Raw genomic sequence first — 26554 nt, 5'->3', positions numbered from 1 at the left:
ACTGCCCAAGTCTAGCCTGTGAGCAGGGCAACACATTTTTAAATGCTCCCACAAAAGACCAAAAAAAAAAAAACCTTGCAGGTTACAAATAGAAAAACCAGTACAGCAGGCAAAGAGCTAATACTGAATCTCTCATTTGTATGCAGTTGCAGAAGGTTTTACGTGCGGTGCTATTTTTCCCCATTCTCTATCCTCATGCTGCTACATATTTAGATCCAGCCTTATTTGGAGCTTCTGTAGAGTGATACAATTCCATTGTGGAACTTACTACAGTCTGTTATCCTTTATTAAATAGCATCCTCTTTGCTGTGTTTTTTCTCCAAGAACTAGTAAATTCTTCCCCAATGAGAAAATTAAAAAGAAACTAATGTAAGACAGACTTATTGTTTTCCCTAATATACTTACAACTTGGAGTCAACACTAGACAGTCTCATGCTCAACACTGTGACATCTACTGTGAAGTCAGATTTGTAACTATCCGTACATGCATGAAAGCATTAAACAAATCCAAGTCTTTGTCAAGAAGCAAGCACAATCTGTACTTGTTGTTTATCTGCTTTCTCTGTATAAGCATACTAGTCCCTAAAGAAATGTTCAACTGTAACACCAGAAAACTTTATATTGCTGGGTCACTATGAAGTTCAGAGAATATACTATTTTGGGTTTGTTTTTTTTTAAATATTTACCCAGATTATAACCATAGTCTTAAAAAAGCCTATACAAAAAGTACTACATATATTAATACTTGGAGACTATGTACTTGCTATTTTACTGAAATGTGCTTTTTCCTCAAGAACTTCTTTAGATATTGAAATCAACCATTTTCTCTCCTCCGTCTTTAAAAAAAATGTCCCAGTTTGAACAGCAGCTCTGTGAAAGCTAGCCTTACAGAACCCTTATGTTCCAAAAGGAATTTAGATCAGTGTTTCTCAACCAGTGGTACTTGTACCACTTGTGGTACATGAAGTGGTGTCTGGTGGTACTCATCATACCCCCGGACCTCTGTCACCTGGCAGTGAAAACAGCAATGCAACGTGACAAGCAGCAGGTGGAGGCTCAGCTCAGCAGTCCAACATGTGCTTTCTGTGTGCTTGAAAAAGCCCTCCTGACCAACCTCAGCCTCTGACAGGTATTAGTCATGTTGCGTCTTAATCTGGAAGTTATCGCCAGTTACTTCCAGTAGTGCTACAAAAAGGTGGAACATGCAAAGTGGTACAGTGGGGGACAAATGTTGAGAAATGCTGACTTGGATCATTCACCTGAATACATGCAGAGGGTTCATTTGTCCAAATGGAGTAGCCTCCTACTAGATATATTCTGCCATTGTGGACAGCAACTCCAGATTCATTTTGGCCTGAAATGCAAAAAGAAATAAAAACTTGTGGGTTTGAATTAGCCTCTCAATACCAAAGACCTTAATACTTACTGCAAAATGCTGATGCACAAATGTTTGAGTTGTCAGCTGATGAAATGTAAAGAGTTGCTATACATCCTCTTAAGCAGATGAGTGGGCAGATAGTTAACCTTATCAGTATGCTCCCAACTGCATGGTGTTTCAGCATGCACAGAAGACTACTGATGAAAGGAGAAGGGAAAGTTCCCACATTCCGCAGCTGTGCAAGTTGTTCACTAGCACTGTGTTTATAGCATGTGAAATAACAGTCTTGTTAGTGCACTGGTCATCTATAAGTAAGAGGAGGAAAGAAGACACTTGAAGTTATTTCATTTCCTTCTCTCTTTGCCCTCACACTTGATTAGTGATAGGACCAAAACCCACCAATCATTAAATGATAATAGCAAGAGATACTTGTGAGGGGTCATGAGAGAAAGGAGGATGGCCGAGCTAGAATAGGCATGCACAGCTTGTAAACCATCGAGCCCAATGCAAGAATTGTGGTTCCTGATTATTGTGGCTACTGTTTACTGACAGTTCCTCTTTTTTGTCGCCCCAGACAAACAGCAAAACCAGGAATGGTATCAAACTTCTAAGGTTGCTATACATGGCAGGAGCAGTGGCGGGGGCAGGAAGAAGATGATATGGCTAGGTGGATCAAAAGTTATGTAGGCCTGATATAGGCCTAGTATAGCCAGTGTCGTTACATGGTGTGCAGACAAAAACATTCCAGAGACGGCTGCTTCACAACATGATGATACTGCCACGAAGCTGAATGAGTTGGGGGCCCACTGGAAACAGCAAAATCCAGCCATGTAAATGAAACTTTTTAAGAGCTGGGTTTCTTTTGTACTTTTGGTTGTATTGCTACAACTCTGTTAAAACACACATACACACTTGCCTGTCAACATGCTGAAGCTGCAACGGGTCCACTGGTCAGTGTCTATATTATAGGAGTCTATGTGGCGGACAAGAATCCGATCATTGTTATAATCCAGGTCGTTGCCACCTAAAACGTAGAGCTTCCTCTGGACGGCAGCCATGGAATGGTACACCCTCCTCTGCAACATGGGGCTGCGGCTTAGCCATTTATTCTGCAAACAGACCAAAAAAACTGGATCTCCTTAATATTTACACACGAATTTATGACCCACTTTTCCTTTAACTGGGGCTCCAAGTGCCTTCCAATAAATGTTGTCCAAATATATATCCACAAAACCACTTCAAAATAATATTATAAATCTGATCAATAGCTGCCTCTTCATTCATAATTTATCTCCTAAGAGTGAAGCAACAAATGACATTCTATCCAAACAGTAGCCTAAAACATAGACGCATTAGCCCAGTCTCCTGTTATTGCTTAACATGTTCCACCATTTAGCTACGCAATGATATTTTTCATCAGGGTAGGAAGTGATGCAACATATTTTTGAGCTATTTGAGGAAGAAAGCGTGAGTGCGGTGGGCACACAGTAGCAGAAGTCAGAAAACAATTGCTCCATTTAGCCCCTCTAATGTATAGCTATCCATTATACTGTGTAGCATTTGACTAGGAGGAATTAATATTTGCATTAGCAGTACAGTCCCTTGACACAGAACTATAGACACCGTCTGCTTTGCACAGCCTGCCTGCATCCCCTGATTATATCTTAGCTTCCTCCACAGCAGTGCCTGCCAGGTAAGCCGCCAAGCACTGCAAAGGCAATGAAACAGAGGGGCCTGGTGGGGTCATTCCTAATAAGCCAGTATGTGAATACTAATCAGCAGTAGAGAAGCAGAGGTCACCCCAGCCTGCCTGTTGGCAGGTAGCTGTGTGCTCGGTGGCAGATGGTAGGCATTATCAGCACTCCACAAAGGCCTAGTGCAGAAACAGGCAGTAGCACCAAATGATAGAGCTATTGAGATTCTGAGCAAGGCACAAGCAGATGTGAGGTTCTTCCAGTGCCCACCGTACACAGTATGCCAGCAGAATTTTTAAGAAGAGCTTGTGTGTACAAACACGAAGCCGTCCTCATTTTAAAGAATGCTAACGTGCAACTCTTTGTTTTTAACTGTTTGTGGCTTTAGCTTAACGGGAGCCCACACTGCCCTGCAGTCAGAGAATATGGCTGCTGAGCCTCAAAAAAAAGGTGGCAAACTATTTAATGCACATGAAAAATGGGACCAAACAAAAACTTAAGGCCTGAATCATATATACTTAAGAAAGCTGAAACTTCTTCCTATCAACACATATGTTGGCAACCTTCAGTCTCGAAAGACTATGGTATCATGCTCTGAATGGTGGTTCTGGCACAGCATCTAGTGTGGCTGAAAAGGCCAATTCGGGAGTGACAATCCCTTCCACACTGGGAGCAAGTGTTGTCTGTCCCTGGTCTGTCTCTGCAAGTGTTGTCTGTCCCTGGTCTATCAACACACATCTGTATAAAGATTAATGTTTCACTATACACTTTACAGTGAAACATGTAATTTAAATTACTGTAGGATAGATTAGGACTTCTTAACCTGGAGGTCCGTGGAGGTCCACAGATGGGTTTCAGAGAGTCGGTGAACTGGGTGCAAAATGTGTGTGTTCACACACGCACATGTGCATTTTTCTGGGGAGGGAGTCCACAGCTTTCATCAGATTCTCAAAAGCTTCCCAAAACAGATTAAGAACCACTGGGCTAGATTGTGCTGAAAATCCTACTAGTGCTTATGAGGTCACTCAGGAGAGTGTTATAATTCAAATTCCTTTTCTATAATCACAAATCACTGTCTACCAAGTAATCGTGAGGCTCAAGTTTTATAGTTTCTATGTGGGTTTAGAATTTTAGCTTTTCAGCAAGTTTTTATGGGCACTTGATTCTGAAGAAATCAAAATGTTTCACTTCTTTTGAAAAACAGGAACCATCAATATCTGCAGGAATTAGTCCTCTAAAGTTTCCAAGATGCATAGGTGTCTGTGCTGTAGTGTTAACAACTACAATGCACATGTTGAGCTCTGTGTCCACAGAAACACTCCTATACAAAGGAAAAAGATCCATCTGCACACTGAAATATCCCCAAGTATGCAGAGCAATTCCTCTCGCCAAGGAGAACTTGGAATCCTGTGTTCACGTTTGACATTGAAGAACTGAGCCACTTTCTTGAGAAGAACGGAAACTTCCAACAACCTAACAAACCTTCCAAAAACTTGAAGATGAACCCATTTAAAAGTTGTTCATTTTTAAGGTGAAAATATTCTACTGAGATATGTATTTGACAAGTTAGAACATTATTTAAGGTAGACTAAACTAGACAGTGGTAAAAAAAATGAACAGACAGAACAAAACCTATAGATAAGTATTCACTTTTAAATCTTCTGGTTATTCCCATTATCATGGGTAAGAATTTTCCGTTGGGTTTCTTCTTTATATCAGCTTACTTATAGGTGCACCAAGTGCTGGGAGCTCATAAGCAACACATGAAAGTGGTGGCCATTCTCTGCTGTGAGTCCCTATCATCTGATGCTTCATACACAATCTCTGGCCATGGAGTGTAGCATATATGCACACAGCGAGAGGAACTACATCCCACGTGGAGTCATCAGTTCAACCATATGTCTTGGTTGCCCTAATTAGCTCAAGATACTAGAGAGCTATTGCCATTCCTAGCCTTGTTCCTTGGGATTTCAGAACTGGAGAGGTTGGGATTGAACTTGGAACCCTTAAATAAGCCAAGTATATGGTCAACCACTGAATTCCCTTGCACTAACAATGTATGCAAATGAATGTCAAGGACATGATCCTTCTTCATTAGGGTGCAACATACACACAGAGGAGGCAAACTCAAGCCTCTCATTCCACAGCACACACTGCACGCAGCATGCCGAGAGGAAAGAGAGGGCTCTTTGGATGCACTGAGCTGTCACACAGAAAGAACAAAGGGCCTCACTCTCTGTGCTGTGGAACATACTGGAGATTCAGAGCTCAAATCACTTACAATGTAGAGATAGACACAGGGAGGATGGTGGAGACCCCTTATTAAAAGGGGATTGGACAAATTTCTGGACAAAAAATCCATCACGGGTTACAAGCCATGATGCATATGTGCAACCTCATTTTAGAAATGGGCTATGTCAGATGCAAGGGAGGGCACCAGGATGCAGGTCTCTTGTTATCTGTGTGCTCCCTGGGACATTTGGTGGGCCACTGTGAGACACAGGAAGCTGGACTAGATAGGCCTATGGCCTGATCCAGCAGGGCTGTTCTTATGTTCTTACATATACACATTGTCCATGCAGACATTTGTAGTCAACAGCTTCAGCATACACTAAGGAATACACCAGGTATACACCATGAGCTGTCTTAAGTCCTATGAGGATCCTTCCATGCGTACAAGTTTCACCCTTGTATAGGGAAGGATCATGTTCCAGTTTAGTTCACATGAGATACTGCTGTGAATGAAATACAAGGTAAAAGATGCAGGTGCAGAACAGTTTGGCTGCCTTTAAAGCCATTTCTGCCCAACGTTGCTTATAGGGACCAAATGTGCACACCTGTGGGATGGGCAAAAATGAGTTAATCAAACATTATGTTCTCTTTGTAAACATAAGTATCTTCAGTATAAAAACTTACTTGAGTAGGATCGTACACCATTAGCCTGTTCTGATATTGTGCTGTATTTGTTACTCCACCTATAACAAATGTTTACAAGGTTACATGAACACACACAGGAATACTTTAAGGCAATTCAAGGTTTAAAATAGCACTAGGAAATGTTCTGTTAATGTTGCAACTATACATACATAATAAGACTATCGCTTATTTCAAGTCTCACTTTCGTGTTTTCTTAGTCATCAAGTGAAGAATTAACCATATAGCCCCTTTGACTCAAGTTTTTCAGACCAATACGGGGGCGGAGGGAGTTATACTCTTGTAAGCCTAAAGCATACAAAAAAAGGTTTTGTAAAAGGTAGATTACAACTTACTTGCTTATTACTGCTATGTGCCACAAGCATATGTAAGACATCTACATACATCTACATATGTAAGATATCTACACACACACTGAGGCTTTCATGGCCAGAATGTCCAATAGTCCAATTAAAAGTGTCAGGGCTTGAAGGCCAATAAAAAAGACATTTTATTGGACCATGGCCTTCAAGCCCAGACACTTCTAATCGAACTACTGTAAGAAATCTGTCTGCAGGAATAAGGCTATGGCTTAACGAGGGGTTGTGTATGTGTGTTTTCACATGCAATCCCCCTGCCACCGATACAGTTATGAACATTTGAATAACGGAGAGGAAAGGCTTAAAGACAGAATGTTGCTAAGCAATACATAAGGCAATTGCATGATGTTATTTTTCCTTTATAGGTTCATTTTTTTAAAGGGGGACATTTTAATTAATTCTTCCCTATTTCAACCACAAAGATGTACTGCGTTAAACTGGACTTAGACCCATTTGGTACATTTCTGCGTCACCATTTTCCAGCAGATCCTACTGAATGAATGTCCCGATACTGGCTTTAAACAAGAGCAAGGAGGTAGAGAGAAAAGCACTCTAACACACTAGCCAAAGAAAAAAAGGAAGGTGTTATGCCATACTCAGAGGGTGACAATACTTAGTGGCGGAAGGGCGGGGAGAGGTAAAAACATGAGGCTGAGATTTGATCTACTATTATGCAAGTCCAAGGGAACAGGAAGGGACTGGGAAAGAGAGCCTCCCTGGAAGATGCTGCATTAGAATGTATTAGAAATGGCAAAATGACTGCATTAGAAATGGCAAACCTTGGCTGAATAAATAATGGGCACATCTGCCGTCCACATTTTATTGTGAACCTCCAAAGCTGCCATTCTGAAATTTTCAGGTAAGCAAGAGCTAGTTAAAAGAGGTATTTTACAGCAACAAAAGACTGCTTGGTAGTTCTGTGAGGTGATGATAAAGGCATATTTGCATATTTCAGAGGGATGAGTTTGGGGTGGAGGGCGTTGCTCGCTTACTTAGGGCTTGTTCAGCATGGAGGAAGGAGAGGGGTTTAAAAAAATAGATTTTGAGAGGGCCTTCTCTTGAGGAATTAATTCTATTAAATGGAAAACAGTCATTTTAAGTGGAGAAACCTGCAGATAGCGGAAGTGAGGGCACAGGGATGCGGGCAGAACACACGAACAGCTATACTGAGCCAATTGCCTGAGGTGACAGGGAAACTGAAGCACACGAAGCTTGGGAGACAATATGGCTGAAGGAGGAGGCCAAAGCATTTCAAAACATCAGAAGAATCAAATTCTGTTTCTTTGCATTCACATCTTTGACCTCTTCCAGCATCCCTGTTGTGCAAACCCCACTTGAGAAGGAGAGCTGCAAAATCTCAGTGTGTCCTGGCAAGTGAAGGGGCTGGTGAATTGGGTCCAATAAGCATTTGTCATTTGTATGCTTCCCTGTCTTGCTTTCTTTGTAACTGGGTTACGCTACCTCTATAGATTCTGTTCTCAGCACACCTGAAATTTTAAACATTCCTTCTACATTCTGCCCCCATATACATAATATATAATGTTAAGATTCATCTTTGAAAATGAGATGCCATGGATTTGCATACAGATTTGACTACACAAAAACAGGGGTGGAATTAATAATAGTCTCTATATGTTTTAATTCTCCTTCCTCCACCCCACCCCCCTTTAGATCAAATACCCTTGCCTGCAGCAGTATTTCTGGCTTTGAAAGTCATCAAGCTGATTTGTCTGCTCTTAGGTTAGGCTGCCACATGCTGCTACACTGCCCCCTGCAATCACCGCATTTGCAGACAGAGATTCCATGCCTTCCCTGCCAACAAGTATATTTTGCAGATTGGCAGTTTTGATCTCTCCTTCTCCTGTCTCCCCCAGCACCCTCTGCCTTCTCCCCAGGGGGATAATCTGCATCTTAACAGCTTTCTATAGATTCATCTGCCATTAAGTATGCCATTCCCTATCAGCATCAATTTTCAAAACCAAGTTTATCCTAACTTTGAAGTGCTATAGTGAAAGTTTCAATTTTTTTTTTTTAACATCCTCCCAAAATTCAAATTTAACAAGCCTGTAATGCCCCCTTGAGCTACCACTTTAAGAATCCTGTAGGCAGTGGAGGAATGGAAATAGAATGCTTCCCAAAAAGTGAAGAAATAAAAGTTTAAATGGCACCAAGAAAAAAAAAAATGATGGTTCCCATCGTAAGTGGGACAATCAAAAGGCAATTTCTTTCACGCATCTGAGCTGCTTTCTAAAAGATAAAAGGAGGTAGCGAACAACAGCACTACTACAAGAATGATATCAGGATGCATTTATAAATAAAATCTGTAAAGCTCTTTTAAAAGTCAAGCAATCTATAAATATATCCGGGTTTCAAATGCAGAAGCAGAAAAATATGTTCAGTAAAAGTTTCAAAAAAATTCCATTTGCTAGCTAATTGCTGGCTAAACCTATAAAAACGGTGCTGTACCAAATCAATAGACCATTCAGTCCAGCATACTGTCTCCGAAGCCATGAAATGCTATAACACTGCAGAGTACTTGGTTCCCTGGCATTTTTTCCTAGTATCCAGGGTGGCTATAGACAGCTAGCATCCTCTCATGGCTTTCTTCATTTCCAAATGGTGGCATAGACTCAGCCATTATTTCATTGGTCAACAGAGGTTTCATGTGTCAATGATATTTTTTTAATGCCTTTCTTTAAAACCCGATTTGTACTAATTTCAACTAGCATTTTTTCATTCGTATTCTGTGAAAATGTCAGATGCTGTCTGCCTTCATGTGGAAGACACTCTGACTTATGATTAAACAAACTGGCACAGGGAAAGGAGCATCCAGTTTGCCTCTCTGTGAAATCTAAGGTACCTGGACTAGGCAGACCTTTGCTCTGATCCAGAAGGCCTTTTATGTTCTTAGCATTTGCACGCAAAGGGGTAATATATGGATGACTAGCATCCAGTCCAAACTGTAGTACAATTCTATACCAAAATTTGTTTTCAGTTCCTCAGTACTGTCTGCCTGCAAGTTGAGCAGCGTTGACTTGGGATTCTACAGATCTTCATTTAATTGTTTCAGAATGAGTTTGCTTGACATACTTGGATTTAAGCCAGCATTTCTCAATGTTTCATTTGCCCTGCACCACTTCGTGCATGCCGGCCCATTGCACATGCCACTGGAAGTAAGTGGTGATGACATCATCGCCAGTTACTTCTGGGCTGGAAGGCCTGCAAGACCGGGACATGATGCATCAAACACTGATAAGAGGCTCAGAGTGGGGGGGGGGAGGACTTTTTCAAGCGCACAAAAAGCATGTGCTGGAGCTTTGCCTGCCTACCAAGCCTCCTACAGTTGTTTGGTGCATCATGTTGCATTGTGATTTGGTAAATCATGTCGTAATCTTGCTTCTGGGCAGCAAGTGTCCAGGGCTGCCGCACATACTAGTGGACACCACCTCCCATACCACCGGTATGTAAGTGAATCACCAGTTGAGAAATGCTGATTTAGTCCTATCAACTTCAGTCTTATCAACTTCAACCATAAACAATTATCAGTCCTATCAACTTCAACCATAAACAATTATGGCTTGCTCTTCTACCCAGCCCTGCCACCCCCTGTAACTTTTGACATTAGTTTTTGTTTAAAAACCAAAGATGAACAGGAAAGGCCAATGATGGAGCTTGCAACCTTACCCAGTTTGCCAAAGTGTAAAGATAAAAGTTGACTGTCCCAGCAAAGAGAATAAAAGAGGCTAGAGCAGAAGTTCTTAAACTGGGCTTCACAATGGCCCAGCCTGAGAAACACTGTCTTTGCCCCTTTAAGGGTCGGGGAGGGGGGGAATGCAGTGATGTGATTCCCAGGACTGCTTCGCTGCCTGGGGTGACAGGCTTCATTTTGCTCACCAGCAGCAGTAGCCTCCTGGGGGTGCAGGGAGCCCCACAGAAGGGCTCCTTAGGGCTTCCCAAGCCTCAGAAAATCTAAAAATGAAGTTCGTGACCCACTTCTGGTTTCACAATCAAAAACCGGAAGTTAGACGCTATCTTTAGTTTTAGATTTTCTGAGGCTTGAGGAGTCCTGTAGAGGCTTCCATGGGGCTCCCCGCACCCCCAAGAGGCCACTGTCAATACTGGTAAATAAAATGAAGCCCGTCAGCCCTGGCAGCAGAGCGATCCTGGGAATCACATCATTGCATTCTCTTCTCCCCTGCGAAGACGTGCAGCAACTCCCAAACTCCCAGAGTTTGAGAACCACTGGGCTAGAGTATTTCCCTCCCCTTCCATGTTATGGTTCATATTGCAGTTTCTTTTTTTTCTCATGCAAGAAGAAAGCATCAAACTCAAACCCACAATGGATCCCATTCACCTCAACACATTTTAAGCAGGAATTAAAATGCATGCCATTTGTTGTGAACAACCATATCAATGAATAGCCAAACCTGAAAAAGTAGCAGTAATTCTACTACACCTTAAATTTCCATTCAACACATGAATACATAGCTACAAAATGTGTTTCTGATCTATCCCCATTTGGTTCTCCACTATACAAAAGGACAGGAGATCATGCATAAAGAGCCTAGACTAACTTTTCCTCACAGAATCCTAAAAGGTTCAGATGCTAAGGGAGCTTGAAATCATCTCCAGCAGACAACCACAAGTTGAGCGCTCATTTAAATCTCTTAAATAAAATCAAAATTTATGGATTAAATTTATGGATTATTTATGGATTTTGGTGCAACCTTGTCAGTTCCACTTGTATCCAGTCCTTAAAATAAATATTTATAAAACTCTTCATACTTTTGTAAAACCATGTTTCTCCTTCCTAACTTGAGTTACTTCCCAATAGAAATATGTTGAGATCACTTTTAAAGTCCAGCCATTTGTCTTCTTAAATAGAGACTGTTGTGATTTGAAATGGTGGGGAAGAGGATGTTTAACTTTTCCCCAGTCTAGTGGTTCCCAAATTTTCGCAGCTGGCAGCTCCTTTGACCTACAGGGCCATTGGCTGGGATCCCCATTAGGACCACAATCCTATACTTTGTATAGGGTGGTGGGTTTTTTACAAGGATTCCGTGGGTCTCCTAGCTGGTTTCTGTGGCTCCCCGAGGAGCCACATCTCACAGTTTGGGAACCACTGCCCTAATCTGTAGTTCCCCCTCCACAACTCTGTCCAGTGCAAGTTGTTTCTCCCCAAAAGTCAGTTCCAGGTCAGCATTTGTAATGGAAAAACCAGATCTGGAACCCCTGCCAGAGGAAAGGAACTGTGGAGAAAAAGTAGTTGGTGAAAGAAGATTTAAAACACCCTGCCACCAACTACTGTGTCTTCCAGATCTGACCTGCAGAAAAGAAGCATGAGTTGGTTTGAAGGCATAATGTCAAAGCGGAATTGTGTGATTTTGCTCACACACTAAACTAATAATTATATGAAATGACAGTAGTTTTGCGAGTCAGAAGAATCACTCAAACTGGGAAAGTATTCAATGAAAATAGAGAGGACCAACTGATAGATTGATTAAAACACCAATTCATCTGATTAAAATATTCATGGATTGTATCACTCCAAACTACAACTGGGTGATCAAATCGGCAAATACTTCTCCAGAAACCAGCATGTCCGGGAAATGGGTTGCAAAATAGCTTTCTGACATTCTAGTTTGCCATGGTGTTAGAAATTTTTTTCCCCATGGAAAAACATTCCATCATGAGACCTCCCCATCTGCAATATGAGGTAGTTCAAGCCCAGAACATCTTTACTACATGATATAGTAGCACTGTTGTGTTCCTTCTGGAAGAAGAGACTCTCCAGGAGCATACAATGGCTGCAGCCATAAAATAAGAAACGGAATCATGTGAATTAGCCTTATTCCCTGGGAGCCAAAAATCCAGGTGTCTAGAAATCTCTGAATCAATAAAAATTAGAGCTTGGTGACTAACACCTGAGGTGCAAAAAAGGGGCATCTTTCCCTTTCAGATGGGTGCTGCCTTTGGTATGGTGGAAACTAGTCCAATCACTATTCTTCCTAGTAGCTCAGGTTTCCCTCAGTCCTTTCCTCCTGCCTGACTTCTAGAAAATTCCAAGCTTAAAAGGCTTGTAAAAAGGCAAAACACACAACTTTCAAAATCCACAGTGGATACTTTAGAAATGAGCACAGACAGAGGCGGTCCTAGGCTTTTCTCCGCCCGGGCCACCTCTGTCTTTGCCGCCCCCCCCCATCCTAACCTGAAAGTAATTGCAGTGACATCACTGTCACCATAATTACTTCTGCACAGGTACCTCCTCTGCTCCCCTTTGAAAGAAAGGGGGAAGGAAAGATGCAGCCCAGGCTCCAGTGGAGCCTTTCATGCTGCTTCTAAGTGGCATGAAAGGCTCTATTGGAGCATTTTGGTGCTGCTGGAAGCAGCTCCAAGGAGGTGTGTGCCATCTGCCTCCTGGAAGTGGTGTTCACCCCTGTCCTGTGTGCTGCTTTCATTGCCGTCAAAATGCTCTGATGGAGGCTTTTTGCACAGTTTTCTTTAAAGGCTAAGAAAGGGGGCGGTCCTCTTTACCAAAATGTGCCAACAGAAAACTTTTGAAAGGATCCGGGTTTTTTTAATTTAAGTTTTAATATTCACCTTTTGACTAAACATTTCCTTGAACAACAGTCTTCAGGAGCAGTACTTGATTATCCCTTTCTTTAAGCAAATATACTTCAGCTGCGCTATTTGCCTTTGCAGCAATTTGTGGTTATTATTTTTGGCTCATAAGCACTGTCAGATCTCCCACTCCTTCACCCACCGTTACTCAAAATTCTGAAGCTCAGTCTTCAGACAGTAAAAGCTAGGCCCAATCTTTCCCAAACATATTCTTTGCATTTGAGTTATATGTTACCACCAGCCAAGCCCCCAATTTGCACGTAAAACCTTTTCTACCTGATATCCAAAGAAGACCATCCACAACATATCCTGCATGACAAGAAAGGGATCTGTCAAATGACTGAACAAAAGTCCATTTGTTCTTCTTGGGGCAGTAGCGCTCAACTGTAGGCAAAACCTGGCGAAGTTCATTTCTACCGCCTACTGCATAGAGGTATTCATCCACAGCTCCCAGCACAAAATGTTCCCGGCAGTTCTTCATTGGTGCTATTTCAGCCCATGAATTATTGCGAGGATCGTATCTACAGGCCGTCCGTACTGCACAAGTGCGGCCAGTAGCATGCTCAACTTCCCCACCAGCTACAAAGAGGAAGTCTCCCATTACAGCTACACAATGGTGGCTTCTTCCGACTGACATGGGAGCCAATTCACTCCAGTTTGCAATTCCTGCTATATGAACATTCTCCTGGTCCACAGGATTGAAGTAGCGCAGTTCTTTAACTTTACAGATCTCCCTTTTTTTCCCACCAATGATGTAAAGAGTGTCCGACTGGAAACGAGGTTTAGTTCTTCTGGTCTGCCAAATTGGCTGTGCATAGATGCTCTGGTGGTACACCAAGGCCTCGTTGATGAGTGCGGTTGCAGTTTCACTAGCTTGGATAAGGGGATGAGAGAGGGCTACAGTATGCAAAGTATCCACATCCATAAGCCCAAATCGAACATACTGGAGAAGTTCATCCATGTATTGGTAACGGCAGTTGTGTTCTAACCAACTCACAGCTAGCTAGAAAGGAAAACAAATCAAAAATGAAATTATCAGCATTATCCACAATTCAATGCGAGACTGCTTACGTTCCTAAAAGAACTGTACATTTGCATTACTCAACTTATCAACAAAAAATTATACTCCCAAATTTCATCTGCTGCATACATAAAAGCAGCCCTTCATTTTCTCTAAAATAATTATGACTATCTGTAGAGTTTATATATGATAACAGGAATATGTTGACTTGGCATAGTGACACGTCATCTTAATGTACAAGGAATGGCTAGTTTGCATAAACAGTAAGTGACAACGTAAGACCAATAATAAACAAAAACAACTGCCCACCTTCCTGTCTCAAAAAAAGACTCCCGACGCAGCTTAGAAATCTTAGCAAAAGTGTTACGACAGATCAAATACAAGAGTTACCAAACAATAGATAAAATCAGATAGAAGAATGATGTCTTTATCAATGTTGCAAAAGGCCAACAGCAATTGGAGCAAATGGGCCTCTTATAAGAGAGCTTTTCACAACTACCTAACTATCTCAGATAGACAGCAGAAAACCACAGCAAAGGCCCTCTGATATTGCCCTAAGTGGTGAGATAGGTACATATGCGTGGAGACAATCCTGAAGCAACCAATGAAAAAAGTATAACACTGAGGCCCTCCCAAAACCTTTTAAGGCCTTAAAATGTCACTTCTGATTGCAGCCTTCATGGGCCTCAGAACACCTTCTGGTGTACAGGTGTTTGTTTCCAGTGTGTAGGATGTAAGCCTATCTTACACAAACACAGGCTGATTTCTGAATAAGTTAAATAACACCATTTTCAAACACCTGTACTCCACAGGCAACTGGAGTACAGTTCCAGAGGGCCTTCACAGTGTTCAAGCTGGGCCGTTTGGGACCCAATGATGATCAAATCCACAGGTCCTGAATCCATGGGTAATGCAGATGGCCTGTATAAGTCTATACATTCACCCTTTGTCTTCAGTGCATTTACTCGCACAAATTCAACTTCAAGCGGTCAACAAAACAAAAACAAAAAATAGCAGTTTAAAATGCAGGCAATTCCACCCACCATTCTGCTTGCTAATTACATACCTGAGAGCGAGATCAGAGAGTTCCCTCTCTGCTGCTGCTGTTCCCTCCATCAGGTTTCAGTCCCTGCTTGTCTCTCATAATTTTTAAGAGACAGTATGTATTTTCCAGTTGTAAGAGATTTTCAAGGCAATTGTGAGTATACGTGATTGTAGCTTTCTAGGCTACATACTCTGGAACATAACCTGCATGTAAGATGAGGGGTGACTGTACTCATACATCACTGTTAGATACGCTGCATGGAAAGCAAAACCTGCACAATAATTTTTGACATTCTTATTCTACAAGTATTTAAAAAAATACTGTGTAAGATTGAAGTGATAAACTATGTTAAAGTAGAGAGAAAATTAAAGGAGAGAGAGATGTTCTACTAGCTCCATTGTGCCTTTGAGTACAATCTGAGAGGAAGAAGGGAAGCAAAAAAAAAAGGCAGAGAAAGCTACATTGAAGGTCACAGAGTGAAAGAACTTCCTCAGGGCACAGAATAAATTAAATCCCACGAAAAAAAAATAAAATGCGATTTCCAGAGTGCAAGGCACAAACTCAAAATGACAATGATTGACAGCCAAACTATATCCGTGCAATATCGAAGGCTGCACGTTCTCATTTACCTCAGTGTAGCCAGCAAGCGCCCATTAAACATCCGTCTGATGCCCAAATTAACCTTCTTGGCAAACTGAAAGAGGCACAAACTATCATAATCAACCTTTCATTATCACAGCAGCCTCTAGTTAAAGGGTCAGAATAATTGTGCCATCAGAGCCCTGATTGTTTTCAATCAACAGACGGCTGGAGTGACAGCTCAGTGATGGAGTAGTTTGATGAAACCGCACCAGGCCTAATCAGAGCAGATGAAAGGAAGGCATGATTGGTGCAAATGAACAGTCGTGCCTCTCTTTTTCATTTACAATCTGAAATTACTCTTAAATTTACAGGTTTTTCCCCCTCCCTTATGAGTACCTCAGAAAGAATATTTGACTTATTATGAGTTCTGACAGTGCAGAGTTATAAAACACAGGTAGGGTTCTTTTTCCCTCCCACTCCTTGGAGGCTTTAAGTGTGAATTCAGCGTAATTTAAACAAAATTCACTCTTGAAAAAGCGCAAAAGACTGAAGACTTCCAATGACCTCACCTTCCAGTGTTGCTTGATTAGCAGGACAGTTTATTACAGCTAACATCCTTCACAGTGACAGGAGAGATTTTATTTGGGTTTTTTGGGGGGGAGGGGGCAACACCAAGTAACAGCAACCAAGTAGCAGCAATAATTGATCGGCACAAATCTCTTGTCAATATTTGCTGCTCTCCAATAAATTTATTGTCACCCCTAGCTTTAAAGACTTCTACACTTATTACACTTTCTATCTTTGGGAAAAAAAATTCAAACAAAGATTATTTTTGAGGATCATGTAGAGAAAAAATTTGGTTGTCAAACTCAATCTGTCAGTATTAAAGCTTTGAGTTGGGCTGCAACCAGTACAAAATTTAAGGGCAATGATTGAGAAACAAGATCATCTGAGGGGCTCTTTGCATGTTTACAAGCTTTAAACAAGTCAAATTAGAGCTAATTTTGATGAAGGGGAACCATAATATTCCATTTATGCACAAATCACTCCACAGTCTCAATTCCTAAACTCTCGCACATCTCTACACGATTCTACCACGTGGCATCCTGCAATTTCAGTGGCTGACTGAAGAAGAGCACTAAAACCAAACAAAAAAACCAAGAGAACCCTTTTGTACTGCTGAACAGAGCAGACATTTCACTTGGAAAGCAGCAAGACCCTTTACTTTGTGTTCTTGAGCTACATCACATATCTGGCCAATCACGCATGTCTACAGTACATCAGCATTCAGGTCAGGTCAGCAAAACAAAAAGAGGCTTAGCAGCCAAGATTAATTTAGTATCCAAAAAGGATCAGTATAGAGGAAAAGGCTGGTGCCAACACAAAATATTGCTTCATTCCACAACGCTTCTGATCCATTTTGCACACTGTCAATACACTGAACTGGTCTTTCTTTGGTCTTTTACACATATTTTTAATAGCAATGACTCCCAATGTGTGTGTGCCACTAGTCCTATTAACTTTGGGTACTGGTGTTGATGCAATGAAGTTCTAACGAGGAATGGCCCAGGCAAAGTTAACCACCTTAAAGTTGCATTGATTTCTATGGAAAGCAGTTGAACACGTACTTCACCTCCCACTGAAATCAATGGGACTTAATGGTGCTTAATTTTGACAAGATTGCACCCAGTGGAAATTCCTGTAGTGTAAGAAAGAACATTTTTACCAAAAGTATTTAACTCACTGCCAACCAAGGAGAAACAGCAGCAATAGTAAGCAGGGGCATGGTCTTTTCCTTGCAAGGGCGGAATGTTCATACATGTACATCATGGACCAAGTAGAGAGTGAGTTCTTGTTTTGCCATCTGTACATGGTCTTGGGAAGACTATGAGTAACACTAAACTGTTACAAGTAACACTTTAGTAACACTAAACAGAAGCATTATATTATACTTTATGCATATCAGTACTGTTTACTCTTTACTTACCGCAAGTAAGCAGGTCTAATTATTTCCCATGTCCACACATTCAGCTCAGCAACTGCTTGCAATAACACAGACCTACACACATTTTGCTGTCTTAAAAGTTAGACCTATTCTTGCGTATTTTTGGAGTGCTGAATCAAAAAATGCCATTGGTTGTGCCTGATTGGCTCTAGTTTTGGGAGTACAACATAGCCACCTTATATGCTGATTCAAGCAGCTTCCTCAAGAAGAACTTATGGAGTCGGCTTCCTCACAAGGAAGCTGCTTATATCAGCATATAGCTATGCCGTACCCCCAACACTAGAGCCCAATTGGGCAAAATCGATATTTTTTGATTCAGCACCCCCAAAATATCCTAAATTTGTTCAAACATACTTTTGGGGTTGTTTTTTTTAAGCTTGTATAATCTGTTATAGTCCAATGTGGATTGTTGAGTAAGGTCATCTCTGGGGGAGATGTCCAAAGGGAGCCAGTTCCCTACATATACACAAGAAGAGCCCTGCTCTTTAATTACATACCTATTCAATATTAATAATATTTCAAATTGATCTACCTTTTTAGCTTTGCTGTATAAACAAGTAAGGTTCTATCACGGAGATGAGAGGGACAGAAAGATAACAGACACAATTTTGGAAACCAGCAAAATTTCACCTGGAAGAGAAGTTCCCAGATGCCTCTTCCCACCAAGAACACCATAAGGGTATACCACTGCTTTCCACACTTTAGTGACATAAGTGGCTTTGTCATATCAGCCACCATTACACACAAGCACCTTTGAGGTCCTGCTTAATTAATTAGGATTAATAAGGTGGCTACAATTAATTAATAAGAATATTTATATAGTGCTTTTTGAACTCTTTTTGAAAAGAAGTTCACAAAGCAGTTTACAGAGTTAAACAAACAAATACTTCTCTGCCCCAAAGGGCTCACAGTCTTAAGAAACATACAAGAAGGTGATAGTAACAGCCACTGGAATAGATGCCATGCTGGCTGAAGGAGAACAGTTGCTCTGCTAAATAGAAGAGGACACCCTTTGAGAAGGTGCTTGGTGAACTCCAGTTATATTTGCTCAGACAGGCTCACTGGGTGGCCTCAGGCAAGTCACTCTCTCTCTCTCAGCCCTACTTTCCTCACTGGTATGTTGTGAGGCTATGACATACTGAGCTCCTTGGAGAAAGGGAAGGATACAAAGGTTATAAATAAAACCTATCTTTTTTCCCTCTCTCTGCTCATTTCAATAACTACATAATCAGATATCTGATTGTGAATGTACACTCAGAGTACATTAGGAACTACCAAGACAAGTACTACAGCTCAGCACCACAGGAGACCAAAGCCAGTAATGTTAGCTGCATGAACATTCATGCATTTCCTGATCAGCAGGTTGCAGCAGCCAATTTGAGCTCTCTTTTCCTTAAAGTCTTGGCAGAGAGATTATTATCAAGGCTGCTTTGTAGGACTTTTCATTTGACACAAATCTGTGTGTGGTTCCCCCCCCCCCCAACTATAGAAAAAAAGGACAACCTCCATTTCCTTATTTGGGCTCCGGTTCACAACAAATGGCCCTAAATGACAGGAGCCACAAAATGGAAGTCTAAATAGACACACATTCTAGCCATCTACTTTCTGTGTTGTTCAATTTGTTCTCCATTTCAATGGGTGAAAGTTGCCAACTTTAGCATATAGTATTTCCAATCTCTCTTAGACTTTATCCAATATTGTTCCAGAACTCAGCATCTTCCCAGAACTTCTCCATTCTCCTAACAACCTATGCCCAACTAGTTTTACTGACTTTCTCCACTGAACCATCCTCAATCTCTTTCTTTTTGTATACACATCTTCAGTGTCAACCACACTGTGATCTGCATCAAGGAAAAGGAATGTCTGCAGCCAGACAGTGTAGGGTGAGAAGCAGCAATCAGTATCAGATTTGGTCATTTACCAAAGCAACTTTATTAGCTTTGAAATTTATAAGTAACATGTCAGAATTTTTTGCATTTTCTACTGGCCTCCTGAAGTCTTCAGAATGCCCAGCATACATCAGACCATAACTATGATTCTGATATTTATTGCAATACATACATAAAAGGTGGGTGTATGCTGGTACAGTATTACAAGGCAAAACAAAGGGGTCACATCCTCAGAGTCACTCCAATTAAGAGTTCTTCTGAGCTACTATCCTATCCCAAGAACAGGATTCTCAAGTCAAAATGCTGATGTTAGATCAGTTCAGCCTAATTACTCAAATCTAAATCTCATTGATTTCAACTGAATTTCAGCACATGCTGCATAACCAAGCACATTTTTAGATTTTCCTTTTGGGGGGGGGGAATCTTCTAAAAAAGAAATTGACACTGAACCTCCTACCTATCAGGGGAGCAAGAGCAAACATTGCAATCTGTTTCTGCATTTGTCTTCTTCGTAGCTGGAGGCAATTACTTAGAAGGGACTCCTGCTTGGAATAATGCTTCTACTTATATCTATATGGTCTTTGTTGGAAGCAATTACCATACAATGTTTCTTGAAAGAGATTTTTAAAAATCAAACCTGTTGCAAAGCATTAACTAGCCTTGAGAAGCCTGCATTCTCTTGCTTCAGTGCAGACATTCACACGCTTATCTACCATTCCACTTTTTCAGTTTGGGTCAAAACTAGACAATAAATCAAACAACTAATCATATCTCCCATAGTTGGTCTCTTCTTTAGAACTGGATCAGGACTGTGGTGCATGGGGAGAAAGATGCCACTCTCCTCCCACCCCCAAGGCTCGTTTTTCTGCCAAAAAATGTCACAAGGTACTATTTTCCCTCAAAGCTATTTGCAGCATTGTGACAAATGGAACCTGCATGGGAAAACACCAGCTTGAAGGGATTATTGTTGGCAGGGAAACGATTCTTTCTTCCCACAAACCATTGTCCTCGCAAAGATCAGCCCCTTCATAGCAGCTATTTCTATTAGGAAAAAAAGCATCAGAAAGATGATTACATGCTTTGATATATTAACCGGGATGATTAAATAGCAACATAAAAAGAGCCCCACTGGATCAGGCCCAAGGCGCATCAAGTCCAGCTTCCTGTGTCTCATAGCAGCCCACCAGATACCTCGGGGAGCACACACAAGACCACAAGATACTTGCATCTCACTGCCACCTCCTAGCATTCTATCTATCTTCATCAATAAAGATGCTCAACAGGAAATGAAGAATAGCCCCTCCAAAACACACCATCTTGTTGTGCCTGCACTTTGGTATCACAGGACAAGACCCAAAGGTCCCACTCCACCACTCCCCCGCCCCACACAGGGCCCAATCCTACCCAACTTTCCAGAACTGATACAGCCATGCCAACGGGGTATGTGCTGCATCTTGCAGTGGGGAGGCAGCCACAGAGGCCTCCTCAAGGTAAGGGAATACTTGATCCCTTACTTGGGGACTGCACTGCATCAGCACTGGAAAATTGAATAGGGTTAAGTTTACAGTCTTTTACCAGACATGCAGAGTGGGCTTTGAGGGTGCGAGGAGTTGCAGTCAGGACACAACCTGGGTGTATGCAAAAGCACTTCATATGCATGAACCTTTTTGGATCCTAGTTATTACTTTGAGGCCTGGACAGACATGCCGCCCTATTTGTGAGGATTCCATTCTGGAACCCCCCATGGATAGCTGAAACAGCAGATATGGGCAAACACCTGTCCCCACTGTCCGGGGGTGGCGCTCGCTTTCAGGGAGAACCCAGAAGTGACATTTTAAATGTCACTTTTAAGGCTTTAAAAACATCGCTTCTGGTTTCTCTGTGAAACTGGAAGATGCAGTCTGAGCTCTTCAGAGGCTGGGGATGAATGGCCTCTGCTGAGCTCAGAGCTCCCCTCGCCTCTGGAAGGGATGCATGCGGAGTAGCGTGTGCTAGGGGGCTGGGCCCAATCAGAGATAAGTGAATCTGCAGATCCGGGATCTGAGGATATGGGGGCCCCCCTATATTTTACATTGATACATACTGACTGCAGACTCAAATATTAAACTCCAGAGAATACGTAAATCTGGAGCTGGAAGACCAACATCTGTTCTTGTTTCTGATGTGAACATTCATGCAATTCAAAATTTAATCTAGGATAAACTGTGTGTGCATGCATGTGCAATATTATTGTAGGACACGGAGGGGAAAATAATGCAATCTAGTAATTTCTTTACTGCTCAAAGCAAGTGGCATAGACATTATTAAAATGAAAATGAGGACCCACAGGAGACACAGTCTTTCAAAATACAGTGAAGACTTATAGCATAAACCCATAGCCAATGAGCACAAGTTGAAGGGGAAAAGCAATGCTGAGAAAGCTCAGAATAAATCAATATAAAGGATGGAAAACAGCATCACCTGGGAAGAGATTCAAGAAGACTGCACATATGCATGCATTCCAGTCCCACTGGCAAACATGGAAGAAAAACCATGAGTGCTAGCTGTTCCAACAATCTTGAGACAAAACCCAGAGAAATTAAGGCTGCAATCTTATTGCACAATCCCATGCATGCCTACTCAGAAGTAAGTCCCATTGTGTTCAATGGGGCTTACATCTAGGAATGTGTGGATAGGATTGGAGCCCTAAACATGCTTCCAATGAAGCAAGGAGGGGCCAACTCCAGAGTAATTCCAGTAAAACGTTTAACATATACATTCTCATGGAATTACTTCCAAAAGTCATCACACAAAACACGGGATAATCAACCATCCTTCTGCAAGAACAAATACTGCACTAGTTTAAATATCGGATATTATTTAAAGGCTAAGTGCAAGCTGCACCAACACATAACACTGAAAAGGTGAAGCTACAAAAAATTTTCACTAAAATCTTTGATTCTACCAAAGTACGGTAAAAAGGGAGGAGGAAATACTTCCAGTTTCGCAACAAAAACCAGACGTGTTGTTGTTCCCCCCCCCCCAAATTGCAGGGAGGGTTGCAGAGGGGGTTGTAGGCTCCTTAGACCCAACCAAGAGCCATAGCAACCCACAGGTAAGTCTAAGAAAACCCTTCCCCCCCCCCAGCAGGAGTGGGATCATGGCAATCATGTTGCTGCCTTTGCTGGTCCTCTGCAAGCACTCACCCTGGTTCCCAAAGTCCTGGAGAGTTTGGGAACCACTGGCTTAAGGCAAAATAATGATTTCAACCTAGAGTTTCCAAAATTATCATACCTTGTGTTAGTCAATTCTAAGGTGTTTGGTAGCTCTTTGTTTGCTCAAAATCCCCGCCCAGAACCCACTCCACACTACCTCTCCCCCTCCAAAAGGTGAAAGACACCAGCAACCCTAGTCCTGCCCTTAAAACAAGTGGGTTATTTATACCAGGCCTGTCGCAAAAGCCACCAGAACATCTGAACTAGGGTGAGGTCTGGTGCCAACTAGTCTTTCCCAGCCCTTGCTACTGCTTCAGGCTGCTGTGTGAGGAGAAGAAGTGGCAGACAAAGGCCACCCATATTGGGAGGATGCATGCCCAACTCTTTTCAGAGTATTCCTGGTGGCCATTTTCATCAGGCCTGCCTCAGAAGCTAGCAGCCACCTGACCATCCCTGCTGGGGAGAGGACTGCTGCCATTTTATCCCCTTTCCCCCAGCTCTCGCTGTTGCTGCAGAGCAGCTCCGAAAAGATTATTTTATAATAACCAGACACATATGCTCTGGAGAAATAATCACACATCGTCTAAAATACCAAAGGAGTGGAAGAGATGTATGCCTCCCCCCAAATCTTAAAACCCGAAGAAAACTGTGTACTTCATTTATAAATTCACATCCATGTTATGCTAACATGTTTCAAGTAAGACAACAGTTTATTAGAGGCAACAGCCACTTCTTTCCTGAATAAGTACAAGGGTGCAGTTCACGGTGAAATGGAAAATGCAAAACTACCGAAGGAATATTTATCTCTACAACTCAGTACTAGTTGCAATAGTTTCTGTCCATAGACAGGCCTCACTAGACATCCAAAAAGTCAGACAAATATTTTTCTTCAAAACTGCCTAAACTTGAATGTATGAGTCATCATTTCAGTGACTCAGTAGAGGAATTATTTATGCCTAGGCAATATTGCCATCCGCTCCAGGGGTCCTGCCCTTGGGAAAAGGAAGGAGGTGAGACACCATTAAATTTGTGGTCGATGCTTATTGGAAGCTCAACCAGTGGATGATGCCTTGGGGGGAATACTAAATCAGAGTTATTCCTGTGCATGTATGCGCATAAGCAACATGGCTGCATATGGCATTGCCAATGTCACACCGATTAATGTGCTACAGTAACCAAAAAGAAGAATTCCTCATCAGCTTTTCTATTACTTCCTTTCCCCCCTCCCCCCAATTTGGGCAATTTCCTCTTCCTTCCCTTCCTGGTATCTCTTACTCTCGTCCTTTAAGACATGGGATGGGGATTTGTCAAAGTCAATGAGCACTTTATTAAAGGGAGAGTGCTCAGTAATGAACAATTCAGCAATTTAATGAGATTCTGTAGCTCTGTCTCCAGCCTGTATATCAAGTTTCACTTCTATAAAGCACCCTGACACTAATCCTCTGGCATACCCAATCTTCACCCTGGGCTGAATATTAGATTCTTCCATGGTATATTGCATTACCAGTATAACCTTAGCAAAAAAGATGAACTTAACTACACTTGAGGCAACAGAGCAGGCCTGATTTGATTTCCCTGTATTGGGTTTAGCTATGAGGGATTTACTTATTTACTAAGATAAAGCAAAAACAGTTTCTTATTGCCCACTCAAAGCTTAAATTGGCAAATATTTGTGTGCGTCTTAATTCATTCTGGATGACCAGGAATGAAATATATATTTTTGCCCTCAGCAAAAAAACAAAAATAACAACTTAAATTTTCTATGTAACCGCATTAGTAACTGTTAGAGAGGCAATTATGATAACACCTAAAATGGTCAGTGTAGAGTTGGTTGCCACTCAGAAAGCAGCACATTAATGTCTGCTTAATACAGTACTAGCTGTAGCAAACTCATTTTTTTTCCATGAGATGTTTACTCTCTGAATTCCTTAAAAAAATTTTATTTTTATACATCAGGATAGGAGTAGACATATAGTTTCTGACATGGCCCATTTCTTCTTCACCCAAAGATGCAAATTTTGTCCTCACCACACTAAAACAGACTCACTGCTTAATCCTTCAAAACAGCAATAAAGAGCCCAATACCAGGGGATGAACACCAACTCCCTGCAACAAAACAGCATCCTACAGTCTGTTTCCACTATACTTGAAGGCATATATTGAATCATCTGCTGGTCCTCTGAGATGGGTTGAGGTGGATCTGCCTCAGCAAATGATTCAACATCTGCCTAAGGTGTCCGTGTAAGAGCTAAGGACGCTTCATGCAGTGGGATGATGTCGGACTACCAAAATTGATTTGAAAGCCATATGACTCACCCTCTCATAAGAACATAAGAAGAGCCCTGCTGAATTGCAGGTGCATATATGGGTCCCACGTGGAGGCCCCAGCTTATACAATCAGTGTCTTTAAGAAATGTCAATTGGGTAGATCCTAGCAGACCTTGCACACTTTTCTGGAGGCCAACCAGCACTTGAAATGGGTGATTTCAGAAATTCTTCTAGTGCTTTCTCTTCACTTAGGCAGTAATATGCTCTTTTTCTATTATTGTTACATATAGTTCTTATAGTTTATAGATAGCCTTGTTGATATACTACATGCAATTGTGTGTGTGTGATGTTAAACTGCTTGCTAGCATCAACATGACCATAACTGGACCTGACCTAGAGGAAGCCTAAGCTGGATGTACATTAAATACAGAACAAGAGCATCAAGAACTATCCTTAACAGGCCTCAGAAGCAAAAAATAAAATGACTTCTGAGAAGAGAAGTAGATATAGAGAGGTTTCCTACAACAGATGCAGAGAGGCATGACCAACACATCCAGTAATGACTTGATGCAGCTAAGACAGTACAGTGTGACACAGCTAAGATAGTACAGTCACTGTAAGTAATTTTCACACCACTTCAGATACAACTGAATAAGTCACAAAACACCAAGTGTAGCACGTGCACGGATGAAACACCTAAGGGCCAAATGAAAAACTCCATGTCAAAGTTTCCAAAGTAATCTTTTCCTCAAAAAGCATCTGAAGTGGACATCTAACCTGGCTCTCCACACTGTGCTCCATCCAAACCATGCCCCTGCCATCATGGGGTCATCAGTGCTTCTGAAAAAATTAGTATAATAGGTAGTTCCGTTTTCAGAATACACAGAATCATGATGACAAATGTAAGAAACAAGAACTCAAAGATGGCACCAAATTTGGAGACTAAAAATTCATTTTTGCCTGTTGTTGGCAACCTTCAGTCTCGAAAGACTATGGTATCGCGCTCTGAAAGGTGGTTCTGGAACAGCGTCTAGTGTGGCTGAAAAGGCCAATTTGGGAGCGACAATCCCTTCTACACTGGGAGCAAGTGCAGTCTGTCCCTGGTCTGTCTCCCTGGCTATGGGTCTTCCTTCTTTGCCTCAGACTGTTGGCCAAGTGTTTCTTCAAACTGGGAAAGGCCATGCTGCACAGCCTGCTTCCAAGCAGGCCGCTCAGAGGCCAGGGTTTCCCACTTGTTGAGGTCCACTCCTAAGGCCTTCAGATCCCTCTTGCAGATGTCCTTGTATTGCAGCTGTGGTCTACCTGCATGAGTTCTCCATAGAGGAGATCCTTTGGGATCCGGCCATCATCCATTCTCACGACATGACCGAGCCAATGCAGGCGTCTCTGTTTCAGCAGTGCATGCATGCTAGGGATTTTGCCTGAATATCTTATTTTTTAGTAGGTGGGAAACTAATAACCTACCTTTTCCTCATGTAGTGTGATGGGACGAGTAAAATAAATAGTCACTACGAATTTCTTCTAAAGCATTGTTCAATGGAGAAGAAAGTGCAACAACCACCTA

At 41.8% G+C, this 26554-nt stretch overlaps 1 protein-coding gene across 4 annotated transcripts in view; it reads right to left on the bottom strand.

Moving 5' to 3' along the window:
- KLHL32 (kelch like family member 32) overlaps nucleotides 1-26554 on the bottom strand; it is a 77355-nt gene that overhangs the window by 2682 nt on the left and 48119 nt on the right. For 3 of the 4 annotated variants that reach the window (XM_066612845.1, XM_066612852.1, XM_066612840.1), the window contains 4 exons: nucleotides 13263-13989; nucleotides 5989-6047; nucleotides 2295-2487; nucleotides 1260-1354 (listed from right to left, as the gene is read on the bottom strand). In XM_066612845.1, the coding sequence (XP_066468942.1) occupies nucleotides 1260-1354; nucleotides 2295-2487; nucleotides 5989-6047; nucleotides 13263-13989 (1074 nt within the window). The remainder of the gene's footprint in view (nucleotides 1-1259; nucleotides 1355-2294; nucleotides 2488-5988; nucleotides 6048-13262; nucleotides 13990-26554) is intronic. The other variant, XM_066612858.1, reaches the window with a different exon arrangement.

This window comes from Tiliqua scincoides, chromosome 1 (genome assembly GCF_035046505.1).
Source record: "Tiliqua scincoides isolate rTilSci1 chromosome 1, rTilSci1.hap2, whole genome shotgun sequence".
Classification (NCBI taxonomy): Eukaryota; Metazoa; Chordata; class Lepidosauria; order Squamata; family Scincidae; genus Tiliqua; species Tiliqua scincoides.
Note: the sequence above shows the minus strand (reverse complement) of the source record. Positions and strands in the feature narration are given on the sequence as shown.